The 23,700-nt window shown below is 53.4% G+C and overlaps 1 protein-coding gene across 1 annotated transcript; it reads right to left on the reverse strand.

The window, feature by feature from the left end:
• Positions 1 to 8,488: 8,488 nt before the first annotated feature.
• Positions 8,489 to 23,058, reverse strand: MRPS5 (mitochondrial ribosomal protein S5; the record flags this gene model as incomplete). The annotated part of the gene is made up of 12 exons (XM_080711128.1): positions 8,489 to 8,713; positions 9,173 to 9,309; positions 10,451 to 10,513; positions 10,760 to 10,817; positions 11,190 to 11,236; positions 12,695 to 12,785; positions 14,486 to 14,520; positions 15,931 to 16,164; positions 17,465 to 17,590; positions 18,572 to 18,706; positions 21,431 to 21,511; positions 23,001 to 23,058. 12 exons carry the CDS (start codon positions 23,056 to 23,058, stop codon positions 8,489 to 8,491), a joined length of 1,290 nt encoding a protein of 429 aa, XP_080567254.1.
• Positions 23,059 to 23,700: the final 642 nt, after the last annotated feature.

Below are 23,700 nucleotides of genomic sequence, written 5' to 3' on the forward strand. Positions count from 1 at the left end.
CTGCGCACAGGACTCCAGGTTTAGCTGGGGCAGAGCTTGCCCTCTTTCCTGCCCAAGTTCTCTGTCCCAGGGAGAACGTTCTCGCTCGGGCAGGAGGACACATCCATAGGGAGCCAGCCCCCCAGCTTGCCGAAGCCCGTGGCCATCGGTACACACAGGCAGCTTGAGGAAGGACGGTTTGGCCACAGAAGACAGCGGGGGCTGGCAGGGAGCTGGGGGGGGGGTGAACAGACAGGAGGGAGGGAGGACACCCTCCTTTCCTGCCCACACGCAGGCTGCGGCGCCTTCCATCTGCTGGGGCCCCCACATGCTCCTTCAGGCCAGGGCCAGCGCAAAGCCCTCTCCCGCCCTGCCCAGAGGGCGGCCACAGCCCCTCCTTGCTGCCAGTCTGGGAAGGACGCTCTCTCTGCCCTTCACCCAGCGTGCTAGGAGCGCTCCACGACACCATGGAATTCAGACATCCAACCCAGCCAGCAAATGAAACGTGATTTGGAACTTTAGAAAAAAATAAAGAAGTTTTTTATTTTTTTAAAATTTTTTATGGGTGCATTGTAGTCGCGCCTCTTAGTGGAGTACAAGATGGTAGAGGCATACAGGCACACATCACCCAGTGAGCCCTGCCCCAGTTCCCGCCCCCCCCCCCTCGTGTCTGGCTTAGCGATTGGCTTTGACTTGTTTGTTAATGTACATCGCGAGCATTTGCGAGCTTCCCGCTCGCCTCTCCCCTCCAGCACCGCGTCTTCATCCAGAGCTCCCCTATGGCCATTTCCCCCTCGCTTCCGCATACTAGGGAGAGCGTCTGATTTCTTATTTTTTGTGATGACTAATCTCAAGTTTTTTTAAAAAGAGGTGGAAATGTAGCTCAGAGGTAGAATGCCCCCAACACACACACACACACACACACACACACACACACACACACACAATGTGTTTTAGACTGATGGGAATGTCTAGAGGGAGTATGTTAAAAGATCAGTGAAACGTGGTCCAGCCCAGGAAGGATCCATCAATCAGACAAGGCTTGAAGATTCTGAGAACTGCCTCCCGCCTGCGCCGCGCCCTCGGGGCTCCTGTAAGGGAAGAGCCATGACACCCCAAGGCGTCTCCCTCACCTGGATGGGGCCCATGTTCTCTCGAATGTGAACGTCTTACTTTCCTAAGTAAATCTCTGTTTATTTCTCTTCATGTCTCTGACTTGGCACGCCCCAAAATTCTTTTCCCTCATGTAAACCAAGGACCCTGCAGATCCTGAGTCGAGAAGCTGGCTGGCCTCCTCCCACGACAAAACCACTCGTGGCATCTTTCCAGAAGAGTTGAAGTCAGAATGCCGCCGTGACCCGTGAGCGCCAGGTCTACAGCGGCACAGCGCTCAAGAGCCCAACTATGGAGCCATCGAGCAGATACGGCAAAGGTGGTGCCAACACACGGGGAACTCCAGTCCGTCCCAAAGAGGAGCCTGCATTCTTAAGACGCTTCCGAGAGTTGCCATGGACAGCCAGGTGTGGGGTCACCGACGTGGACGGCTCTGGAAGTTCTGGCCTCCACCTTATTGACCTCGAGGTGGACGGTGTTGAGAGGCGGCACAGACCTCACAGTCCGACCCTCTAGTGGCCGTTCTTGCCGACGTGGAGGTGTGTGCCTCTGTGGCCTCCACTCTGAGGGCCCTGGAGACCAGACCCCAGCATCAGCTGCAGTCCAAGGACCGGAGACATTTTTTTTTTAGTACTAGAGATTGAATCTAGGTCCAGGCTGCCCAAATACTCTTTAATTGCTATTTTTCTTTCTTTCTTTCTGTTCTTTTAATTTTTTTTTCTTGCAGTTCTGGGGATGGAACCCAGGGGCATTCTGCCTCCGAGCTACACCCCCAGCCTGACTTTTCTGTTCTTTATTTTTGTAACAGAGTCTCACTAAGTTGTAGAGGGTCTCACTAAGTAGCTGAGGCCGGCCATGAACCAGGATTCTCCTGTCTCAGCCTCCCAAGTACTGGGATTGCAAGCATGCGCCACCACACCCAGATCTCTTTTCCTTTTTAAAGAAGTTAAACCCAGAGGCTTTCTACCTCTGAGCTACCTGTCCGGCCTTTTTTTTTTTTTTTTCAAAGCAAGGTCTCACTAGGTTGCTGAGGTCGTCCTTGAACCTGGGATCCTCCTGTCTCAGCATCCCAGTCCAGGGATTACCGGCTGCACCACCACACCTGACTGCTATTTTTCAAACATGTACAGATGTATTTGTGATGCCTACATTAAAAACATTCCTCACAAACCGGACGTGGCGGCGCATGCTTGTAATCCCAGCACTCAGGAGGCTAAAACAGGAGGATCGCGGTTCGCGGACAGCCTCAGCTACTTAGGCCCTGCGCAACTCAGTGAGACCCTGTTTCAAAATAAAGAATAAAAAATAGGGCTGAGGGTGTAGCTCGGTGGTAGAATGCCCCTGGACTCTATCCCCAGTACCTCAAAAACAAACCCTCACTATGAGCTATGTAATAATATGAGATTACAAAGCACAATAAAAGTAATTTTTTTTAATTACCGCTCAGCGTGGCAGGCACGCTTGTAATCCCTGTGCTTGGGAGGCGGAGACAGGAGGATTGCACATGTTCGAAGCCAGCCTTGCTGGCCTAAGAGACTCTGTTTCCAAATAAAATATAAAATAGGTCTGGGAGTGTAGCCCAGAGAAGGGTCCATCCCCAGCACTACCAAAAAAAAAAAAAAAAAAAATCCCAAGCCAGGCACAATGGTGATTCCATTAATCCCAGTACTCAGAAGGCTAAATCATCAGGAAGATCACAGGTTCAAAGACAGCCTTAACAACTTAGGCAGACTCTCAGCAACCTAGTGAGATACTGTTTCAAAATGAAAAATTAAAAAGGATAGGGATGTGGCTCAGAGGTAGAATGCCCCTGGGTTCAATCCTAGTACCACAAAAAAAAAAAAAAATTAAAAACTTAAAAGGGCTAAGTGACAGAGTGTCCCTAGGTTCAAACCCCAGTATTCCAAACAAACAAACAAAAAACAAAGTTGCTCAGCTCAGAGCAACTTTGGACAGGTTTTGTTTTCTCCTTGATTGACAGCTACTTGACGTGTACCTGTATCAACATGGGTCTTGGTAAGGGCACGACTGTGTGTGGTTTTGGAATAAGAGGCAGGGATCTCCACATCTGGGGAGGCGGGGCGGACGTGGGGCATAGTGGCCTTTGAGTGGCGGAGCAGCTGGGCAGCTCTGACTGTGCGGGCGGCCACCTGGGTGACCAGCTGGCCGGGTGCACTTCGGGACTGAGTCATCTCCCTCCGTGACAGTCGGCGCTCCATCAGAGAGGAGGGCAGGGAGGTAGCCTTGGGCCACAGAGCAGCTGGAATGGGGTTAAGAGGACCAGCGCTTGGGGAGCCCCTGCCCCCACCCTGACAATTCAGCTGCTCACGGTTTTAGGGGAAGCCAGGTATGGCGGGTGCATGCCTGCAATTCCAGTACTTGGGAGGCTGGGACAGGAGAATGGCAGGCTTGAGGACAGCCTCAGCAAGTAGTGAGACGCTCAGCAACCTATGGAGACCCTGTTTAAAAACAAAACAATAAAAAAGGCCGGGGATGTAGCTTGAGTTCAATCCCCAGTACCACACACGCAAATCTTAGGGCATTTATCAGCACACCCAAGATGGAGGGGAAGGGCCGGGCGCTGATGGCCGGGAAGCGTCTCTAAGGCCCACAGAGACACAAAGGATTCCTCAAGACCGTCCAACTCCATGGTCACCCCACGGCCATCCCTAGCCGTGAGCAGGAGCCATGGACGTGGGGTGACCTGGGCAGGTGTCTCGTTCATAAGTTCACATCAAAATGGCGGCTGCAAGGGACGCCGGCTCTCTGCTAGGAGCCGACTTTGTTCTCCTGAGTCCCTTCGACACGGGGGCCGCCATCTTGAGCTGTGTTGGGTACAGGACAGCCCCGTCCTGGACCATCTCCAGCCCCCCGTCTCAGCCTTCTCCCCAAGCCCCATGCGCCCCAGCTGGGCACTTCTACTGGTCCTGGGTAAATGGAGCTCCTGAGAGCGGCGTCTTCAGAACTCTTCAGGGGTCTGTTTGTTCTGGCTTCTGTGAATCAACATCCTGTTTTGCCGAAAGCTACGCGACAGAAACCTTCGAACTCTGCGCTGGTTCCCCTCTCTGAAGTGCTGCCATGCTCTCGGCCGCCTCCATCCCCGGGCGCTTTGAAGCCGTTCCCGCCGCCCAGCACTAGCGGCTCCTCAGCTCGCGGCCTCGGCAGCAGGAAGGGCACTTTCTTGCTGCAGCCTGGGGGCCAAGGCTGGCCGGGGGGGGGGGGGGGCCTGCTCCTGCTCAGGGATGGCCCCACACCCCAGGAGGGGGCTGAGGACAGTGGGGGCCCCCCCGGAGTTCAGGCTGGGAGTTCCAGCAGGGGAGACTGCAGCCGGGGTCAGGCTGCATGGGGTCTCCTCTGAACACTAGGGGTGCTCCGGGTACCTCCTGCCAGGTGGCCTGCCCCAGGGGCGGGGCACAGCCTCCAGGGCCCTGGCTCTCCCCAGAGTGGGGCAACTAACAGCCTCAGGCGGGTGGCCATTGAGGATGCAGGGCACCTCGCCCACTCACCCCTTCAGAGAGCACCCCGATGGCCAGATGGACACAGAGCACTCGAGAAGCGGGCGGTGGCCCCCCTGCGCACAAGCGCAGCAGCGACAGCCCTGGGGCTAACCCCAGGCCTGGGGGTCACTCGCCGGGGCCTGGGAGCGGTCCTCTGCCTCGCAAGGGCACCTGGGAAGAGCACCAGCAGAGGGCGGGAGCGGCCCCATGCAACCTCCCGCTCCACCCTTAATACCCTCCCCAGAGCCCGTCTTCTCCAGGACTCCTGGCTTTTCTTTCCAAAGCCACCCCCAGCTACCCCACCTCTAGGCTCTGGCATCGCCCTGCCCCGCGCACCCCGGGCAGCACTGGCCCGTGTCAAGGCCGTGTGACAGAGGCCCCTCCTCACTTTTAGAATGAGGGCCGGGTGGACAGCACCTAAGCAGCCCGACTGGTGCGCACGGCAGGCCAGGGACTTCGGAGCCGCCCCAGGACGGCAGGCGCTTCCCGAGGGCTGGGGCTGCGGCCAGCCTGTCTGCGCACCCCAGGGAGAGGTCATTTGTGGCACAGCGCTGACCGAGTAGAGGGAGCCCTGTGGCTAGTAGGTACTTAAGCCCCTGAGGCCCAGCACCCAGCACCTCAGACACAAATGACTGAGACACTCCCAAGTGGGAAACATGTCATGGGCTAGAGAGAGCTCTTGGCCGGACTGTTTCTACATCACAATGGACTGGGACTACTTGGGGCATCTGCCCCCTGGTGGTGGAGACGGACTTTTAGAAATGGTTGGACTGACCTCTAACAAACCGCACATTTCAAGTCGACTAGTTTTGGCATCTGTAACCGTGGTGGAGCCGTATCCCAGCCCCAGGGCCCCAGACAGGGCCCCAGGCACGTCCGGGAGCTGCCGCAGACCTCTGCCCCCGCCCACTGCCCTCACCAGGCAGCACCCGCTCGCCCTCTCCTGCGACAGTGCGTTTTCTGGAGTTGTACATGATCAGACTCAGGCAACGTGTGCTCAGTTTTTAAATCCAGCTTCTTCAGCATAGCGTGTGCAGACCCTGCTCCAGGCCCCTTCCTTTTTATTGCTGAGTAAGCAGCCGCATCGCTATGGGCTCCATCTTCTCCGCCTTAGCGCAGGGTGTGAGGGAACCTGCACACCGTTCACCCGCTGACATACATCTGCACCCCTCCAGGGTTTTGTCCACTACAAATAAAACTATGAACATTTGTTTTAATAATCTGGACCACAGTTGACCACAAATAACTAAAACTATGGAAAGGCAAACCATGAACGGGAGAGGGGGCATTGGTTTATAGGTAAAGAAATGGAGGGCCGGGCGTGGTGGCGCACGCTTGTCATCCCCGCGCTTGGGAGGCAGAGACAGGAGGATCGCGCAGGTTCAAAGCCAGCCGTGCGCGCTGGCTTAGGAGACCCTGTTTCCAAATAAAAATGTAAAAATAGGTCTGGGAGTGTAGCCTGGAGGTAGAAGGGCTTCCAGGAACCCCAGTACCACAAAAAGAAAGAAAGAAAGAAAGAAAGAAAGAAAGAAAGAAAGAAAGAAAGAAAGAAAGAAAGGGAGAATGACACTGCAAGAAGAGAGCACACAAAAGTACATTTTCAGACTTTTTATTTTTCTGATACTGGGGATTGAACCCAGAGACTTCCTTACCTCTGAGCTACACCAGAGTCTAAGTTGCTGAGGCTAGCCTTGAGCCCTGCGATTCTCCCGTCTCAGCCTCCCAAGTACTGAGGTTAAAGGAGTGCCCCGCCGCGTCCCGCTGAGAACCCCCAATTATAATGAGGTTCATCACATAAACGGTAAGTGGGCCAGTTCTCCAAGAAGACAGAACAGTCCTTAATAGGCATGTGCTGGACGTGGCATTAAGACACAGGCAGAAAGCGAAGTGACAGAACACACGGAGGGACCTGTGACAGCAACCAGAGGCTTCAATGTTCCTCTGCTAGAGGGAGACGGGTTAAAAAAGAACCACGTTAGCCGGGCGTGGTGGAGCGCGCTTGCGATCCCTTTGCTTGGGAGGCTGAGACGGGAGGATTATGCAGGTTCAAAGCCAGCCTCAGCTACTGAGTGAGGCTATCAGCAATTTAGTGAGACCCTGTTTCCAAATAAAGTATAAAATAGGGCTGGGAGTATAGCCTGGGGGTAGAAAGCCCCTGGGTTCCACCCCCAGTAACACAAAAATAAATAAATAAATAAATAAATAAATAAATAAATAAATATGGACAAAGTTAAACCTGACAGCACCATCAACTTGCTGGAATATAACAGACACGTTCAGACAATTTTCACACTTGTGTGGTTATGGGAAATGGCTGGGTCTAAACCTGCCATAGTGTCTTTTTCTTTTCTTTTCTTTTCTTTTTTGTGGTACTGGGGATGGAACCCAGGGGCACTTCACCTCTGAGCTATACCCCTTCCCCTATTTTGTATTCTTTATTTTGAAACAGGGTCTCACTGAGTTGCAAAGGGCCTCACTAAGTAGCTGAGGCTGGCTGCGACCCACGATCCTCCTGTCTCAGCCTCCCAAGTGCTGGGATCACAAGCCTATGACACTGCACCCCCCCCCTTTTTTACAAGAAATATGAAATCTGCTATCATTTATAATCTTTGCTTCTCTGTACTTGTCTTCTTTTTCTTCTTGCTTTTGACTTCCTCTTCGTTGATGGTGTAAAGACAATCTGATTGATGTAGCTCATTGTACTTACTGGGTCAGTGGATTGAGTCTTGACATCAATTTGGAACGAATTCAGCATTATTGAACTATTTGTCACACCTCCCTTCTGCTGGGACTCCTATCGCACACAGCTGTCCTATGGTCCTCACACATTCCGTTCCTTCCCCCTCAGCAAAGGAATAGAAGGTATAAAGAAGGATCAAGTGCAGCGCACACTTGGCATCCCAGGGCTTGAGAGGCGAAGACGGGAGGGCCGCAGGCTCACAGCCAGCCTCAGCAACTTAGTGAGCCTGTCCAAAATAAAATTGGGCTTGGGGTAAAGCTCAGAGGCAAAGCACCCAAGTTCAATCCCCAGTACCACAAGAAAAAGGAAATCAAATTAATTTAGAACTGAAATATACAATCGCCAAAATATTGAATGGATGGCTCAAAATCAGAGAAGAGGAACTAATCAATGAACCCAAAGACAAAATAACAGAAACGACCCAAACCAAACAGGGCAAAACGAAAGCATAGGCCGTGGGGCCGTAAGAAAAGGCCTGGCGTTGGTGTCCTCGGCAGCCCAGGAGGAGGACGTGATAGGGTGGAAGATGTTCAGAATATTAAGGAGTGATTCAGTACTCCACAGACGAGAGCCCTGGGAGTCACACGGCTTCGGGGACTTGCATGGAGAACAAGTGGAGAATTTCTGCAGCTCAGCAATAACAGCCCAATTTTTTAAATGAGCAAAAGATGCAAATAGACATTTCTACTTACACACACACACGCGCACATACACACGGCCATAAGATGCCCCACGTCATTAGCCACGAGGAGGCGCACTCCTAGGAGTGAGGCCCTGCCACCTGGAGGCGAGGGCACGGCCGGGTCCACTGCCCACGGGGCAGGAGGGCGCTGCTCCTGGCGGGGCCAGGCGCTCAGCTCACTGCAGCCACTGCATTCATCCGAGGTGGCTGCGCTGACACCGGCCGATCACTGGCGCAGTTCCGACCTCTGCACCCTGTGGCTGTTTACTTTCACTAGCTTAAACGAGTATTTAGTCTTAAACTGAGCTGTGAACACAAACTTCTTCTCACACTGATAGGCATATACCAAGCTCTCAATACATCCAAGTTACAATTATTTATTTGCAAGTGGGGAACTTAAGGTTGAACTTTCTCCTAAACAACAGAAGGCCGCCCTGAGGTGCGCTGAGCTGCCTGGGTGTGCCGTGCGGCGGGAGGTCAGGTGGCGGCCCGCTTCAAACCCGACCACACGGAGCGCTTCATGCCCTGCGCGGTCTTCACCTCCTCCCAGTCCAGCTTGGTGTCCTCAATCTCATCCTCTGGCTCCGGGTCCTTCCTCAGGGCCCCCCGGGGGGAGGCGACGATGAGGGGCAGAGGGCCACACTCCTCACGGAATTCCACCACGTGGAGGCTCTTCTTGTCAGCCAGCTGCTGGTGGGTTTCCTGGCAAGACAATCGAGAGCTCCAGGTTAGGCCTACGAAGCGCACCCGCACCTTACACGTGAACGCCCGTCAGCCAGGGCGGCCGGTGGCCTGGGCGATGAAATCGCAGCTCAAGACCGGACCGTCCCCGTCTCCCCACCCCCAACTGGATGGAGAAAGGACCTTGCCTTCAAACTCCCAGTTATGTTCCTGGCTGTGAAAACTTGAGCTTGAGCCCTGTCCCGCCCCCAGCCCTCGCTTTCAGTTCAAAGGAGATTCAAAGCATTTGCCTAAAGGTTAGTCATCACTAGCCAATGGTAACGCAGGTTACGGACTCAAGGCTAGCCATCACTAGCCAATGGTAACGCAGGTTACTGACTCAAGGCTAGCCATCACTAGCCAATGACTGACGTGACGAGCCACAGACAGCAGTGCCAAGTCCTCGGAGCCTGCCTTCCCTTCTGACCCCAGGAGGGTTACCTGGCGGGAGAGGCCGTGGAAGAGGCCTCGGGTGAGGTTGAGCATGTTCATGGACCCGGAGACCTTGGCATACATGTCCTTGATGCCGATGAGCCGGCAGATGGTGATGATGGCCCTGTGGCAGCGGAGGCCGTACCCTGGGAGGAGACGGAGGGAGTGGGCGCTGCTCGCTGTTCACCTGGGGGCGCGTTCAGGCCCTGCCACGCCCACTGGCCTGCCCTGCCCACTGGCTTCCATAGTGACACTTATTTCAATGGGTGCAACAAGAATTGTGAACGTTTAGGGCAAAAACCACCCCGGAGCCCGAGGTTCCTGGCTCGTGCAGAGAGCCAAGTGCCAAGGACACACCTGCGGCGCCCCTCTCTGGCCTGGGAGCGCCTCCCGGGCCTCTGCCTGGCCTTCTGCTGGCCTCCACCCTGGGAGCTCCCCCAACCGCCACGTGCCCTGCTCTAGCCCTCCTGTAATCCTAACCAGAAGAGCTTAAAAACACAAACCAAACACAGCGCCCCCCCGCGGTCCCAGTGTTCTCGGAGGCCTCCGGTGGCTCCCCACCACTGGCTGCCCTGCAGGGGCTGAATGCGCCGAGCCCTCTGGTTCTGACTTGTCCCAACAGCTCAGTGTACGTGTAGAACTGCGTCCAGATAAAAGTGCTTGACATATTCTCCCCCACTCCTCCCTGCGACTTGAGAGCCAATTAACTGGGACCCCACGCTCTGCCAGGCCCTGAGCCAGCGGCTGCAGCGGGGCGCTAAGGACAGCCACCGGTGGGCTTCCTTGCAGTTCTGTGTGAAGTCGCCCCACACAGAACTGTCTGCGAGTGAACACAGCACACCCGCGAGCACAGGTACCCGCGCTCCTGGAGATGGACACGGGAGGGCCCGGGGAGCTTGGGGATGGGTACGCTCACAGCTCCGAGGCACAGCGATGCCCACGAGGCAGCCCCTGCTTTGCACACACCGCACTCAGAAGCACGGAGTCCCAGGGCCGACCATCTGCCTGCACTTCAACCATGAACACTTCCAGGCAGGGACTCGGCCTAACACGCTTGCTAGCGCCTGCTCACAGCGTTCTTCCCGCCCGCACCGGGCCTGCAGCACCGGCCGCACAGGAGCCTCGCCGCTCATTTTCCCGAGAGCAACGTCCCTCCCAAGCCCAGCTCAGGCTGTCTGCCTCGGGCATTTGCAGAGGAGGCCAAGGGAAGGGAGACAGGCAGAGAGAGGACGGGCTGTGCACGCTCTCTCCTTTAGCTTCGACAAGTGCCAGGAGCTGTTTAGTTACCTCTGGGTTGTTTCTTCATCTTGATATGCGTCCTTTTAAATCTTAATGAAATGTCATGAAATACTGGAGAGTAAAAGCAAAAACACAAGGATTAGACGGCCAGGAGCGGCCGGCACCCAGGGCCAAGGACAGACAGACTGACCTCGACCTTCACGAAGCTCGGAGATTGAGCTTGCTTCCGCGCCACAGTTATAAGAACGCAGTGAACGAGACCCACAAAGACTACGCTGCACGCACGGCACGGCTGCCCGCCTCCCAGGACGCCGCACACGGCTGCCCGCCCGCCTCCCAGGACGGGCCAGCACTCACTTGTATGGTCGTCATAGCGCTCGATGAAGTGCAAATAGTGAATGGCTTTGTTCTTTGCCTAAAGACGAGAAGAAAAACGTTCTCCTAAACCTCGTTGGATTTCAAAAACAACTTTTATAAAAAATTCCACCTATGCAAAAAGTTCAGTGTGGACCTCTAAGACCTGTACCGCCATCACGCCTGAATGAGAGCCCCGCGTCTTGGACGTCCTGCCCGCGTCCTCACTCCCACAGCCGTCTCGGCTTGGAAAGCAACCCCGACTTGTCCGCAGTGACAAAAGAATTCAGGTTCCCTGACATGCTCCTGAGGAGATACACGGCCTCCGCCAGCGGCCACGCGGGGCTGCTGCAGAAATCGCCCCCGCGGTTCCCCTGGGGTCCAACGGAGCCATTAGCTTTGACCAGACGTCACCAAGGAGACATGGACACACCTTCCGGAAAGCGTCTATCCGCTCGGTGGCTTTTCCAACAGCAAAACCTTATAAAAAAGGAAGCAAAATTATGAGAAGACAACTCCACACACGAAGTGCCTTCCACCCATTCCCACTGGGATGCACACAAGGCTTCATCCATTTTAGAAACTTTACATCTCAGCGCAATTATAAAATCCAAGCATAGGAGCGTAATACTATACATTTTACAAGTCTCTGATGAAACATACTTAACTTACATATGCTCTAAAACCAGGCAAATGGTTTTGAACACTTGGAAACAGATTAAAACAATCAAAAGGGGTGAGGGGAAAAAATACATAGCTAAAGGCTGGGCATGGCCGGGGATGGTGGCGCATGCTTGTAATCCCCGCGCTCAGGAGGCTGAGACAGGAGGATCGCACAGGTTCAAAGCCAGCCTCAGCTACTTAGTGAGGCTCTCAGCAACTTAGTGAGACCCTGTTTCCAAATTAAAAAATATAAAATAGGTCTGGGAGTGTAGCCCGGAGGTAGAAAGCCTCTGGGTTCCGCCCCCAGTACCACCAAAAAAAAAAAAAAAAAAAAAAAAAGCCGGGCATAGCAGCCTGTAATCCCAGCACTTGAGAGGCTGGGACAGGAGCACATGCTTGAGGCCAGCCTGGGCAACCTAACGAGACCCTGTCTCAAAATAAAAAAATAAGTAAAAAATAAAAATGTATGAAAAAAGCCAGGCATGGTGGCACACGCTTGTAATCCCAGCATTCAGGAGGCTGAGACAGGAGGATCGCAGTTTGCAGATAGCCTCAGCTGCTTAGTGAGGCCCTCTGCAACTTAGTGAGACCCGGTTTCAAAATAAACAATTTAAAAAATAGGGCAGAGGGGGTGTAGCTCACAGGTCAAATGCCTCTGGGTCCCATCCCCAGACCCACAAAAAATAAAGTAAAATAAAATAACATATGGAAAAAAAAGCTGGGCAGCCGTAAGTGGAGGAGCATGGCTGTCGTCCCAGTACTCGGGAGGCTGAGACAGGAGGATCACAGGTTTGACCAGCCTCAGCCAACTTACCAAGACTTTCAGCAACGTGTTCAAAATGAAAAGCGTTGGGAGTGGAGCTCAGCGCTGGAGTGGCCCGGCCTCAGCCCCAGTGCCACGCACAGCACACCAGCCCTGGCCTGCGCTCCACTGCACTGCGCAGCTTTTTGCACTAATGCTCACGTTTCCTAATCTCGGAGGGCTACCGGATACTGTGTGGCACTGCCCAGCTGTTTTTATCCTAGAGTCCTAGCGGACAGGTTTCCTCTAATCTTTCACTCTTAGGCACAACCTGACCATCTTAAGCTCTTTAAGATGCCCCCTCCTCAGACGACGCCCAGGCACGGGAAGAGCTCGTGCTTCTCCCTCTGAGGGGTCCCGAGGACTTAACTCGGGTTTATGAGCCCAAACCACCATGTTTAATCAGTAGAGAAAGCGGGGCAGCGGCGTGGACCCCACCCCAGGCCCCGCCGCAGGAGGAGCGCGCCGCTCACCTGCAGCCCCTTTCCCGTTCCCCACGGCGACCAGGACACGAACCGACTTCTTCCTCCCCTCTTTTGCCGTCATATTGAAAACATTTCTTACCTAAGAGACAAGACACCTCGTCAGAAAGCAGAGGCTGAGCAGGGCCTGCGGACTCGCCCCGTAGGCCGTCCACTCGGTGCTACCGCACAGAGCTGCGAGAAGACTCAACTGAGACGGCCTTCAAGGGAACGAGGAACTATCAAGTCAACACACACTCTCCGCGTGCACGTGCCGCGGGAAAGGAAACGCTGGGTTAAACTTGGAAGCGGCGTGGCCGGGCATGGTGGTACGTGCTCGTAACCTCAGCTCTTGGGGGGTAAGAGAGGCGGCCAGCCTCAGTGACTCAGCAAGGCCCTCTCCAGCGGTGAGGCCTCGCTTCACAATGAAAACGAAAGCTGGCCCACGCTTGTAACCTAGCACTTGGGAGGCCGAGGCAGGAGGGTCGCAAGTTCGAAGCCAGCCTTAGAAACTTAGTGAGGCTCTAAACTTAGCGAGACCCTTGTTTCCTAATGAGACATAAAATAGGTCTGAGGGTGTAGGTCGGAGGCTGAATGCTTCTGGGTTCAACTCCCAAAATCAGTGTAGCTCAGGGGTAGAATGCCCTGGGGTTCATCTCCAGACCACACACGAAAGTGATCACGAGACACATTCTGTTATCAAAGATGGTAAAGCATCTTAGAAATGATTCCAGGAAGCAGAGAGAAATAAGTACTGAGGGCTGGGTCTGCACGTTAAGGACTAAGCACAAAAACAAAATAGGAGGTCTGGAAATCCCGGCTTGTTGTGCCTACTTCACGGCCAGGAGCTACCAACGGCTAGCTGCTGACAGGAGGGGCGGCGGCTCGCGCCTGTCACGAGGCCCGCCTGGCCTGTGCAGCGAGAGCGTGTCTCAAAATGAAGTGAAACGGGCTGGCGGCAGCTCAATGGCAGTGTCTGCCTCGCACACACAGACCCTGAGCGGACTGCCCGCACTGCAGAACAAGTAAAGCAAGCGGTAGCCTGGCACGCCAACATAAGCTGCTGCAAATAAACTCAGCGTGGCATAACGGAACTGACCGAATAAGCAAGATTCATCCTCAAGAGGCCCGTCACAAACTCGGGAAATGACTCCCGAACACTGAGGAAGTATGCGACACCAGGGACGCTGACTGCTTCAGAGAATGCCCTGGAATAAGCAGCGAGTTCCCTGCACGCAGGCTTCGGCCTTGAGGGCCGGGAGCAGCCTAGAGCCCGTTCCTCACCCACACGCTTTCACCTAGGCCAGGCTGTCCACGCCGCCCCTGCCCGCCCGAGCTCTGCTCTGTGAATCGGGTGCTAGATACAACTGAGCCACATCTTTACAAAGGGAAATTGAGGAGTCAGAATCAAAGCCGGCGCGGTGGCGCACGCTCGCGACGCCAGTACCTGGGAGGCTGAGACCGGAGGCTCAGGGTCAGACAGCGCCACTACAGCTCCAGCTCCTACTTAGTGAGGCCCTCTGCAACTTAGTGACACCTTGTTTCAAAGTAAAAACTAAAAAATAGGGCTGGGGCTGTAGCTCGAGGTAGAATGCCCTGAGTTCAATCCCTAGCACCACAAAAATAAATAAATTAACTAAGTAAAGAAGAAGAGCCAGTCTCCTCAAGTAATGGAACTTCAAGTCTCATTATTTCTTTAAGCAAATCAGCTCTGAAAAACAGTGGGGCCCCAAGGCTTCCTCCCACCCCTCCCCATCGCCACCAGGGCGTGTCTCAGAGGCGGCCTCCCTGGCATCTGCCTACCTCAAGGATCCTGGTATCAAAGTCCTCGTATGTCTCTAGAGGGAGAGAAGAAACAAGCATACCGATCAGTGTCTGCACTATTTATGCACGCAGGCACTCTTCAACATAGGCCCTGCCACAACTTTTTTTTTTTTTTTTTTTTTTTTTTGCAGGTCTGGGGATGGAACCAGGGGTATTCTACCTCCCAGCAACACCCCCTGCCCTATTTTTTATTCTTTATTTTGAAACAGGGTCTCTCTGAGTTGCACAGGACCTCACTAAGTAGCTGAGGCTGGCCGTGAATCATGATCCTCCTGTCTCTGCCTCCTGAATGCTGGGATTACAAGTGCATGCCACCACGACCAGCTTGTTTTTAGCTTTTTTTTTACAGAAAACTTGAATCATATAAAACCAGGAGAGCAGAGTGCCAGCCTCTGCTACCAGCCAGCTTCGCGGATGCCAACTCACAGCCAAGTTTCTTTCCTCTGCACCGCCCAACACCTGCTCTGCCGGGCAATCCTAAAGCCGGGGCCACACACCCTGCCCCGTGTCAGGCGCACGGTCAGGAGCATCGCAGCAGACGGCTCCACCTCCTCCAGGGCCCTGCGGCCTGGCGCCCTCTGCGCAGGCTGGACCTTCTCCCCACACCTCCCGCCTAAAGGGCAGCGGTTGCCAGACTCTCTCTATGGCCACGTCTCCGTCTTTTTTTTTTTTTTGATACTGGAAATTGAGCCCAGGGGCATTCTACCTAAGTTTTCACTGAGTTGCTGAGGCTGGCCTCAAATCTGTGAGCCGTCTCAGCCATCCAAGTACTGGGCTTACAGTGTGCACCACCAAGCCTGTTTTTTTTTTTTTTTTTTTACCTTGAAACAGGGGCTCACTAAGTAGCTGAGGCGGGCTGGGAACCTGCAGTCCTCCTGCCTCGGCCTCCGGGGTACTGGGAGAGAGGCGCCTGCCCTGCACCCGGCTTCTCCCTCCCTGAGCCTGCCTTCCGAGGAAGGCCGCCCAGGTCCACTCTCTTGCCTCCCTTCCACTCACTGGCACCAAGGAGTCACAGGCACGCCACTTGTTCTACACTCAGAGGGGGACTCTGCCCCCTGGGTGGGCCTGTCATCAGTGCGTCTTATGTGTGCTGATGGATGGCAGATCTGATCTGCTCACTTGCGTTTCTGGGTCAGCACTCCCAAGCCACGTGGCTCCGGGGCTCCCTGCGGCCACCCGCATCTGGGAAGCTGCGTCGCCTGGTCCGTGACGCACACCACCGTGCTAAGACTTGCGCGGCCCGCAGCCTGGCCCTGGCAGCCAGTGCCCTGTCCTGTCGGGGAGCCTTCATGCTCACAGGCCTCACTGTCCCATAAAGCCCAGCTGGGATAACAATACAGCCAGCAGCTCCAGCCACCTAAACACGCAAAAGCATCTGGAAAAAAGAGCAGAGCGCCAAGCCTCTCGGGGGCAAAGGCCTGTACCTCCATTGGGCCCGGGGTCGGGGGGCCCGAGGCTGACGCCGCCCCACGTGTTCCCGCTCCAGCCTCGCTCCCGCTTCACTTTGACCTTCCGCCTGCGCTCCCACTCTTCCCGCTGCTGGGCCATGTCGGCCTGCACCTTCTCCTGGTCTTCCTTGCTCCGCTGGGCAATGCTCTGCACGGCTCCATTTCTCATAAGGGGAGCATTGAGACCGGGCCACAGGAAGCCATAGCGCCCTGGAAGTTTAAAGATTTAAGTAAGAATTTATTATTATTGCCAGGCGTGGTGGCGCACGCTTGTGATCCCCGCGCTTGGAAGGCGGAGACAGGAGAATCGTGGAGGTTCGAAGCCAGCCGCGCTGGCTTAACAGGCCCTGTTTCCAAAGAAAAATATAGAATAGGTCTGGGAGTGTAGCCTGGAGGTAGAAGGGTTTGCGGGTCTGGGGGTGGAACCCAGAAGCATTTGACCTCCGAGTTACACCCCCTGCCCTATTTTTATTCTTTATTTTGAAACAGGGTCTCACTGAATTGCAGAGGGCCTCACTAAGTAGCTGAGGCTGTCCGCGAACCACAATCCTCCAGTCTCAGCCTCCTGAATGAATGCTGGGATTACAAGCCTGCGCCACCACACCCAGCTCTTTAAATAAGAATTTAAAAAGCATTGTCCGGGCAAGTGATAGAAAGCCAGGTAAGGCATGAACAGAAGCCAGCCCCTGCTGGCGGGAGCCTGAGCCACACGCAAGCGGCAGGCCGCACTTCCAAGGCACTCGTTCCACTCCAGGCTGTTACCCAGAGAAACGCTCAAGGCGCTGTGCGCCTGCACAAGATGTCTACTGAATCGTCACCTTAGCAAGCAACCCAAACTTCCCGGGGCCGTGGAACGGCTCAGCTGCGGCGCGCCCGGCACAAGCGGCACCGCAAGGAACCCAGAACGGCTGCTCCTCGGGTCCGAAGGGGATTTCGACGAGCCGGTACTAAGTACGGAAAGTCCGTTGCAGGCACCACACGGTGGAACTTAATGGTCTTTAAAGAGAAGGGAGTGTGTTCCTTCTAGTGCATTTATACAAGCACACAAAATATGAAGAAAGCAAGACGAGAGCAGAGGCTCCGTGGACAGGCGCTGGGCGGGGTGAGGACACAGCGGGGGCTTCTTGCTTTCGCTATAATTTTTGCTTTTTTTTTAAGTAATAAGGTATACACTCAAATTCTTTCAATTAAAAAAATAACTGTTAGCCAGGCATGGCGACACACCTGTAGTCCCTGATTAAAACAGGAGGCTGAAGCAGGAGTCGCTGTAGCCCGTGACTGCTCTGCGGCTATCCCGGGCAACATGCCAAGTCTCAAAAAAAACAAAACCAACAATGAAAACAGCCCAAAATTTAAAAAAATACTTTGGCTGAGTTTTGTTTTATTTTGGTACTAAAGATTGACCCCAGAGGCATTCCACCTCCAAGCCTACTCCCTCAGCCCTTTTTACTGGGATTCCAAGCGTGCGCCACCAAGCCCGCCTACTTGGCTATTTTATACATGAGCTAACCTTCGCCGATGATCTGACCCCTGTTCAAATCCTTTCTTCTCTTCTTCTTAGTCCTTTTTCCTCTTCCTTTTCTTGCTCCAGCGCCAGTTTCTGCTAAGGCACCTTTCCACAACTCATCTGCGGTCACTGTAATAAGACAGGATTTTTTAAAAAGCCCAGTTTGTGAGCAGTGCCCTGCAGTCAGACGAGGCCCGCTCCCCACTTCACTGAGGCAACGAAAGCAAACAGAGCTGTTCTTTGCGTGTATCATGTGCTTACATTTGTAAAGCAGCAGAGAAGACGACTCTACTAAGTTGAACCCCGTTACTCAACTGCGGTTGTTTCCCTGACGTGTGCTCAACTATGATTCAGCCTTCCGCCTCTGTGACAGCCGCGGATCAATGACCAGCCACCCTTTCTTTTTTTTTTTTTTTTTTTGTTAGTACTGGGGGTTGAACCCAGGGGCATTCTACCTCTGAGCTACAACCCCAACTACTTACTTTTTGTTTTTGAAAGTCCAGATTAGACTTTCAAATGCCATCACAAATAGGAATAGAGTTAGTAAAATTCACTTTCCCAGCCGGACATGGTGGCACATGCTTGTAATCCTAGTACTTGGGAGGCTGAGACAGGAGGATCGCAGGTTCGTGGCCAGCCTCAGATACTTAGTGAGGCCTTCTGCAACTTAGTGAGACCATGTTTCAAAATAAAGAATAAAAAGTAGGGCTGGGAAAATAGCGTGGAGGTAAAATGCCCCTGGGTTCCACCCCTAGTACTGCACAAAGAAAAAAAAATTCGCTTTTCCGAATTAGACGTTCTAGCTCCTCGGCAAAGGCCCAACTAGAAACAGTAAGACAGTAAGCGCGTTCTCGGCGTGGCTCTAAGTCAGCAGGTATTTGGGTCACGACTCAGTACCTTGCCGCAGATGAGGGGATCGTGGGACCAACACCCTCCAAAGTGTACCCGGTAGCACGACAGATACTTCTACGAGGTACATCAAGGAACATTTTATTTAATAAAACATTATAAGCTAGTCACTAGTTTATTTAAGAAAGAAGAAAGCTTAAGACACAAAACCCCTTTATTTCCTGTGTCATCGAGTGAGAAGCTGGCGGCCGTTCTACGTACACTTAGTGAAGAAGCTGTAGTGTCTGCACTGCTGGCCCGTCAGGTTCCTGGAGGAGGAGACGCGGCACTGCGTCTGCAGTGCGTGGCTCAGGGCGAAGTGAAGGCCGTCTCTGGCTCCGCTCGGGGACACAGCGCCTGCGGGCAGATGGGGTGAATGCAGTGGCACACGCTCCATGGCTGGGAAGATGCGCCGCCGTCACCAGGTGGCCGTGACTGATGAGAGCCAGTCACTACGGGCCCCACCTTCCAAGAAAATGCTTGCCACGACCTCAACGCTCATCCTAACTTAGAGAAGCTAGACTTCGAGTTCAGCTGTAAGCCGGGCATGGTGGCGCACACCTGTAATCCCAGGCCACAGAGGCTGAGGCAGGAGGATGGCAGGTTCAAAGACAGCCTCAGCAAGTAGCAAGTCTCAGCAACCGAGTAAGACCCTGCTTCAAAACAAAAGTAAAAGAGTTAAGAGCTCCGAGGTAGAATGCCCCTGGGTTCAATCCCCGATATCACACACATACACACACACACACACGGAGTTATGGTTCATTCACACAGTGAATGTAGCTGTCTTTTGCTTTCTGTAATTTTTTTCTATACTGGGGTTGGACCTAGGGGTGTTCTAACAATGAGCTACACCCCCAGCCCTTTTTAATTTTAATTTTAATCAGGGTCTCACTAAGTTGCTAAGGTTCCCCCTAAATTGCTGAAGCTGGCCTCAAATCTGCGATCCCCCTGCCGCAGCATCCCAAGGTACTGGGATTACAGGTGTGTACCACCATGCCTGGCTTATCAGATATATTTGAAGACTGAAATATTACTCATAGCTAATAAGGTACCTACCCTGAAAAGACCTGTCAAAGGGACAAAGAAAGTATGTTAGAGAAATAGTCTTTATTGGGTTTTTTTGGTGGTGGTGGTACTGGCAATTGAACCCAGAGCCTCAGACACTAGAAATAGTCATTTTTGCCAGATGTGGTGGTACGATGCCAATAAGCTCAGTGACTTCAGGCTGAAGCAGGAGGAACACTTCAAGGTCAGTTTCAGCAACTTAGCAAAATCAAACTATAAAATAAAACAAACAGGGCTGAGCAAAAAATTAAAAAGGGCTAGAAGTATAGCTTGGAGGAAGACTGAGCCTGGCTTCAGTTCCCAGTACCACAAAAATACATACAAACATGCGTACATACATACATGCATGCATACATACATACATGCATGCATGCATACAGGCACAGGGCCAGAGAGGCAGCTCAGTGGTACAGCACCTGTGGTTCAATCCCCAGTAAAACACACACACACACACACACACACACACACACACACACAAACACACACGCACGCACACACACAAACACACACGCACGCACGCACGCACACACACAAACACACACAAACACACGTGCGCGCGTGCGCGCGCACACACACACACACACACACACACACACACACACACACAGAGTCACTTCTAACACACCGTTGCTACAAATGGCTTTGCTTATTCTGATTTTTTTCCCCTAGTGCTGGGGATTGAACCCAGGGACATTCTACCTCTGAGCCCTATTTTAGTTTTTACTTGAAAACAAGGCCTAAGTTGCTGTGGCTGGTCTCAAACCCATGCTCCTCCTTTCTCAGCTTCCCAAGCACCGGGATTACAGGTGTGCCACCACACCCAGCATGTAATGATTTTTAAAGAGGAAATGTTAGCAGCTCATGCTAAGTCACATTCTGAAGCTGAGACACAGAATCGCCCATCCATGATCAAGTGTCAGTTTTGCTCTGGTCCTTTGATTTCTTACTACTTTCAGACCACGAGACGCCTGGCTCAGGGGACAATGGCCCGGAGTCACTGGCTGGCCAGGAAGCCCCTCGCCTGGGCTCCCGCAGACTCAGCTTGCCTCCCAGGCTGCATTTCAGTGCCAGGGAAGAATCTCTAACCTAAGTCTTTTCTACCAAGACAACCTGGGAGACGAGTGACATATGTGTGAGGACTTTTTTGTTTTTTGTTTTGGTGGTACTGGGGTTCCTGGAAGCCCTTCTACCTCTGGCCTACACTCCCAGACCTATTTTTATTTTTATTTTTTTTTAATTTGGAAACAGGGTCTCTTAAGCCAGCGCGGCTGGCTTCCAACCTGCGTGATCCTCCTGTCTCCGCCTCCCCAGCGCGGGGATGACAAGCGTGCCCACCACGCCCGGCCATATTTATGAGGCTTGGGGACGACGATTACGGTGGAGAGCCCAGGCTGCAGATACCCCACAGGAACTCTCAACCAAGGAACAACAGCATCTCACGGGCGCTGAACAAAAGGAGCCGGGCACCCAGCCTGGCCTCGGGGGCTCCAGGGACGCAGGGCTGAGTGGGCCCTGGCTGGGGACCCGACAAGCCGCTTGGCCTCTCAAAATCATCTCGTACAAACTGGCCTGAGGCTTAACCAGGAAAACATGTCTGAAGCCTACTACATGTTAACTACTCCATAAACGGTAAACTCTAATGCCCATAATCACAAAAAAACTGAAAAACAAAACTCAAGACTCTATACAGTTCCATTATAAATGTATTAAGTTACATGTTAAAAAATACTGCACAACTATTCTATTACTAAATCTTCTGAGAAAGGGTAGTTACTGCTGGGCGTGGTGGTGCACGCTTGTAATCCCAGCATTTAGGAGGCTGAGACTGGAGGATCGTGGTTCGCGGACAGCCTCAGCTACTTAGTGAGGCCCTCTGCAACTCAGTGAGACCCTGTTTCAAAATAAAGAATAAAAAATAGGGCAGGGGGTGTAGCTTGGAGGTCAAATGCCCCTGGGTTCCATCCCCAGACCTGAAAAAAAAAAAAAAAAAAAAGATAGTTACTAAGTGAATCTCACCATTGCCGAGGGCAGTCTTCAATGCCAGAACAGAAGCTGCTGGAAAGGTGTTTAGGGAAAGCTGCCTGGACCAGAGGAGACCTGTAAGTTATTATAAAATAATAATTAAAAATAAAATAATTTAAATAATTAAAAATTAAATAAAGTTACCCACTATTTCATTCCCAGGTATGTTCACAAGAACAAATAAAATATATACACATATGAAAACGTAGCATGCCAATGTTTACAGCAACATTAGGCCCAAAAGCTGAAAGATGGAAAATGCCCCACGTGTTAATCAGCTGATATATGGGTAAACTAAATGTGGTGTACTGGCTCAACAGAATATTATTTAGGAATGTAATATTGGTAAGTATCACAATATGGAGGAGTCTTGATAACATTACACTTAATGAAAGAAGCCAGTCCCAAAGGACCACGAGTCATATGATTCTTAAACGAAATGTCCAGGACAAACAAGCTATAGAGAGGTGGAAAATTAGTTGCCTAGGACTCGGGACCAGTGGACAGCGGCTAAAACGTACGTTTCTGCCGGGCGTGGTGGCGCACGCTTGTCATCCCCGCGCTTGGGAGGCAGAGACAGGAGGATCGCGCAGGTTCGAAGCCAGCCGCGAGCGCTGGCTTAGGAGACCCTGTTTCCAAATAAAAATGTAAAAATAGGTCTGGGAGTGTAGCCCGGAGGTAGAAGGGCTTCCAGGAACCCCAGTACCACCAAAAAAAAAAAAAAAAAAAAAAAGTACGTTTCCTTTTTGGAGTGATGAGAACCTTCCAAAATTAGTTGTGATGATGGCTTTGTACAGGTCTGTGAAAATACTAAATACTTTAAATGAATAAACCGTATGGCATATGAGTTTTATATCGATGGGACTGTTGATTAATAAAAAAGTTACACATATAAAGAAGAAAAAGAGAAAAAAAACAAGCTTTGGAGCCAGGCATTGTGGGAGCAAAAACCTTGTCCTCAGAGTCTGTGGGCACGTTTCTCAATCTGTGTACCTGAACTCACTTATTTGTAAAAAGAAAAAATAATAGACTCTCCCTCTTCAAAGCACCAGGATAAAGTGAAGGAATGCGCAGTCCCTGCACACAGCTCACGAAGGAAGACAGCTATTTGAAAGGGACCTTGGGAAAATGGCTGTAACACAGGCAAAAGAATATTCTGGTCAGATAGCCTTCCAAAATATTAATGATCAAATTCTGCAGCAAATAAAACCTTTTTTCGGGGTCTAGGGTTGTTTGGATTTGGGAATTACAATGCTGGACAACAGGCTTAAACTAGAACTGAAGGCGACCGCGGGGCGGTGAGAGGTGGACGTCAAGCTGCCGCCCATCCGTCATCGGGATGCACACGGGAAGCCAGAGACCGCAAAGGGCCACGCTGACATTCCCATCAGCCTGGGACCTACGCGGACCAGGGCCACGACTCTGCACGAACCGTGTCGTCCACACTGCAGCCCCGAGCCCCGGGCAGCGCGGGCGCGCACGCAAGGGCACCCCGCGGGCGGGCGCACCCGGGCCGCAGCCGCGCTCCCTGCGCCGGTGGGACCCGCAGCCGGCCCGCACTCACCCGCCGGCACGCCGCACAGCGCAGGCAGGCAGCCCGCAGCGCGCACCGCCGCCGCCATGCTGGGTGGAGGCCGCCGCGCCGCCGCCTCCCCGGGGCGGCCTCCCCGCCGCCTGCCGCGCCGGCGCCTCGCGGAACGGCAGGCCCTGGGCCTCGGCGGGGTGTCCGGCGTCCGAGAGCCACTACGCAGCACGACCCCGGGTGGGGCAAGGGTCCGGACGCGCCACGGCCTGGGCCGCGTCAGGCGCAGCCGCGGGCAGCCCCGTGGGGTCCTCGCGCTAGGACCTGTGGGCGGAGCTAGCCGCGCGGAGGAGGGGCTTCGCCGAGAGGCGGGTAGGCGGGGCCTAGCGCGTCCCGAGTGGGCGGGGCTAGCCGCGCGGAGGAGGTGGCTTCGCCGAGAGGCGGGTAGGCGGGGCCTAGCGCGTCCCGAGTGGGCGGGGCTAGCCGCGCGGAGGAGGGGCTCCGTCGAGAGGCGGGTGGGCGTGGCCTCGTGCGTCATGGGTGGGCGTGGCTAGCCTGCGAGAACCCGCGTCGGGGACCCGGAGCAGCATTGAAGGAGGATCGGGAGTAAACCAGACGGACGCACGCCGTGTAGAGAAATTTATAGCCCGCTCCGTAAAGCTCTGAGGTTGTTTGAGCACTTAAATCACCTTGGGCTGCACACGCACGTAAGCGTTCGTTCTGGTTTTAACCTTTGGGCGCA

This window comes from Muscardinus avellanarius (genome assembly GCF_963383645.1).
Source record: "Muscardinus avellanarius genome assembly, chromosome: 15".
NCBI lineage: Eukaryota > Metazoa > Chordata > Mammalia > Rodentia > Gliridae > Muscardinus > Muscardinus avellanarius.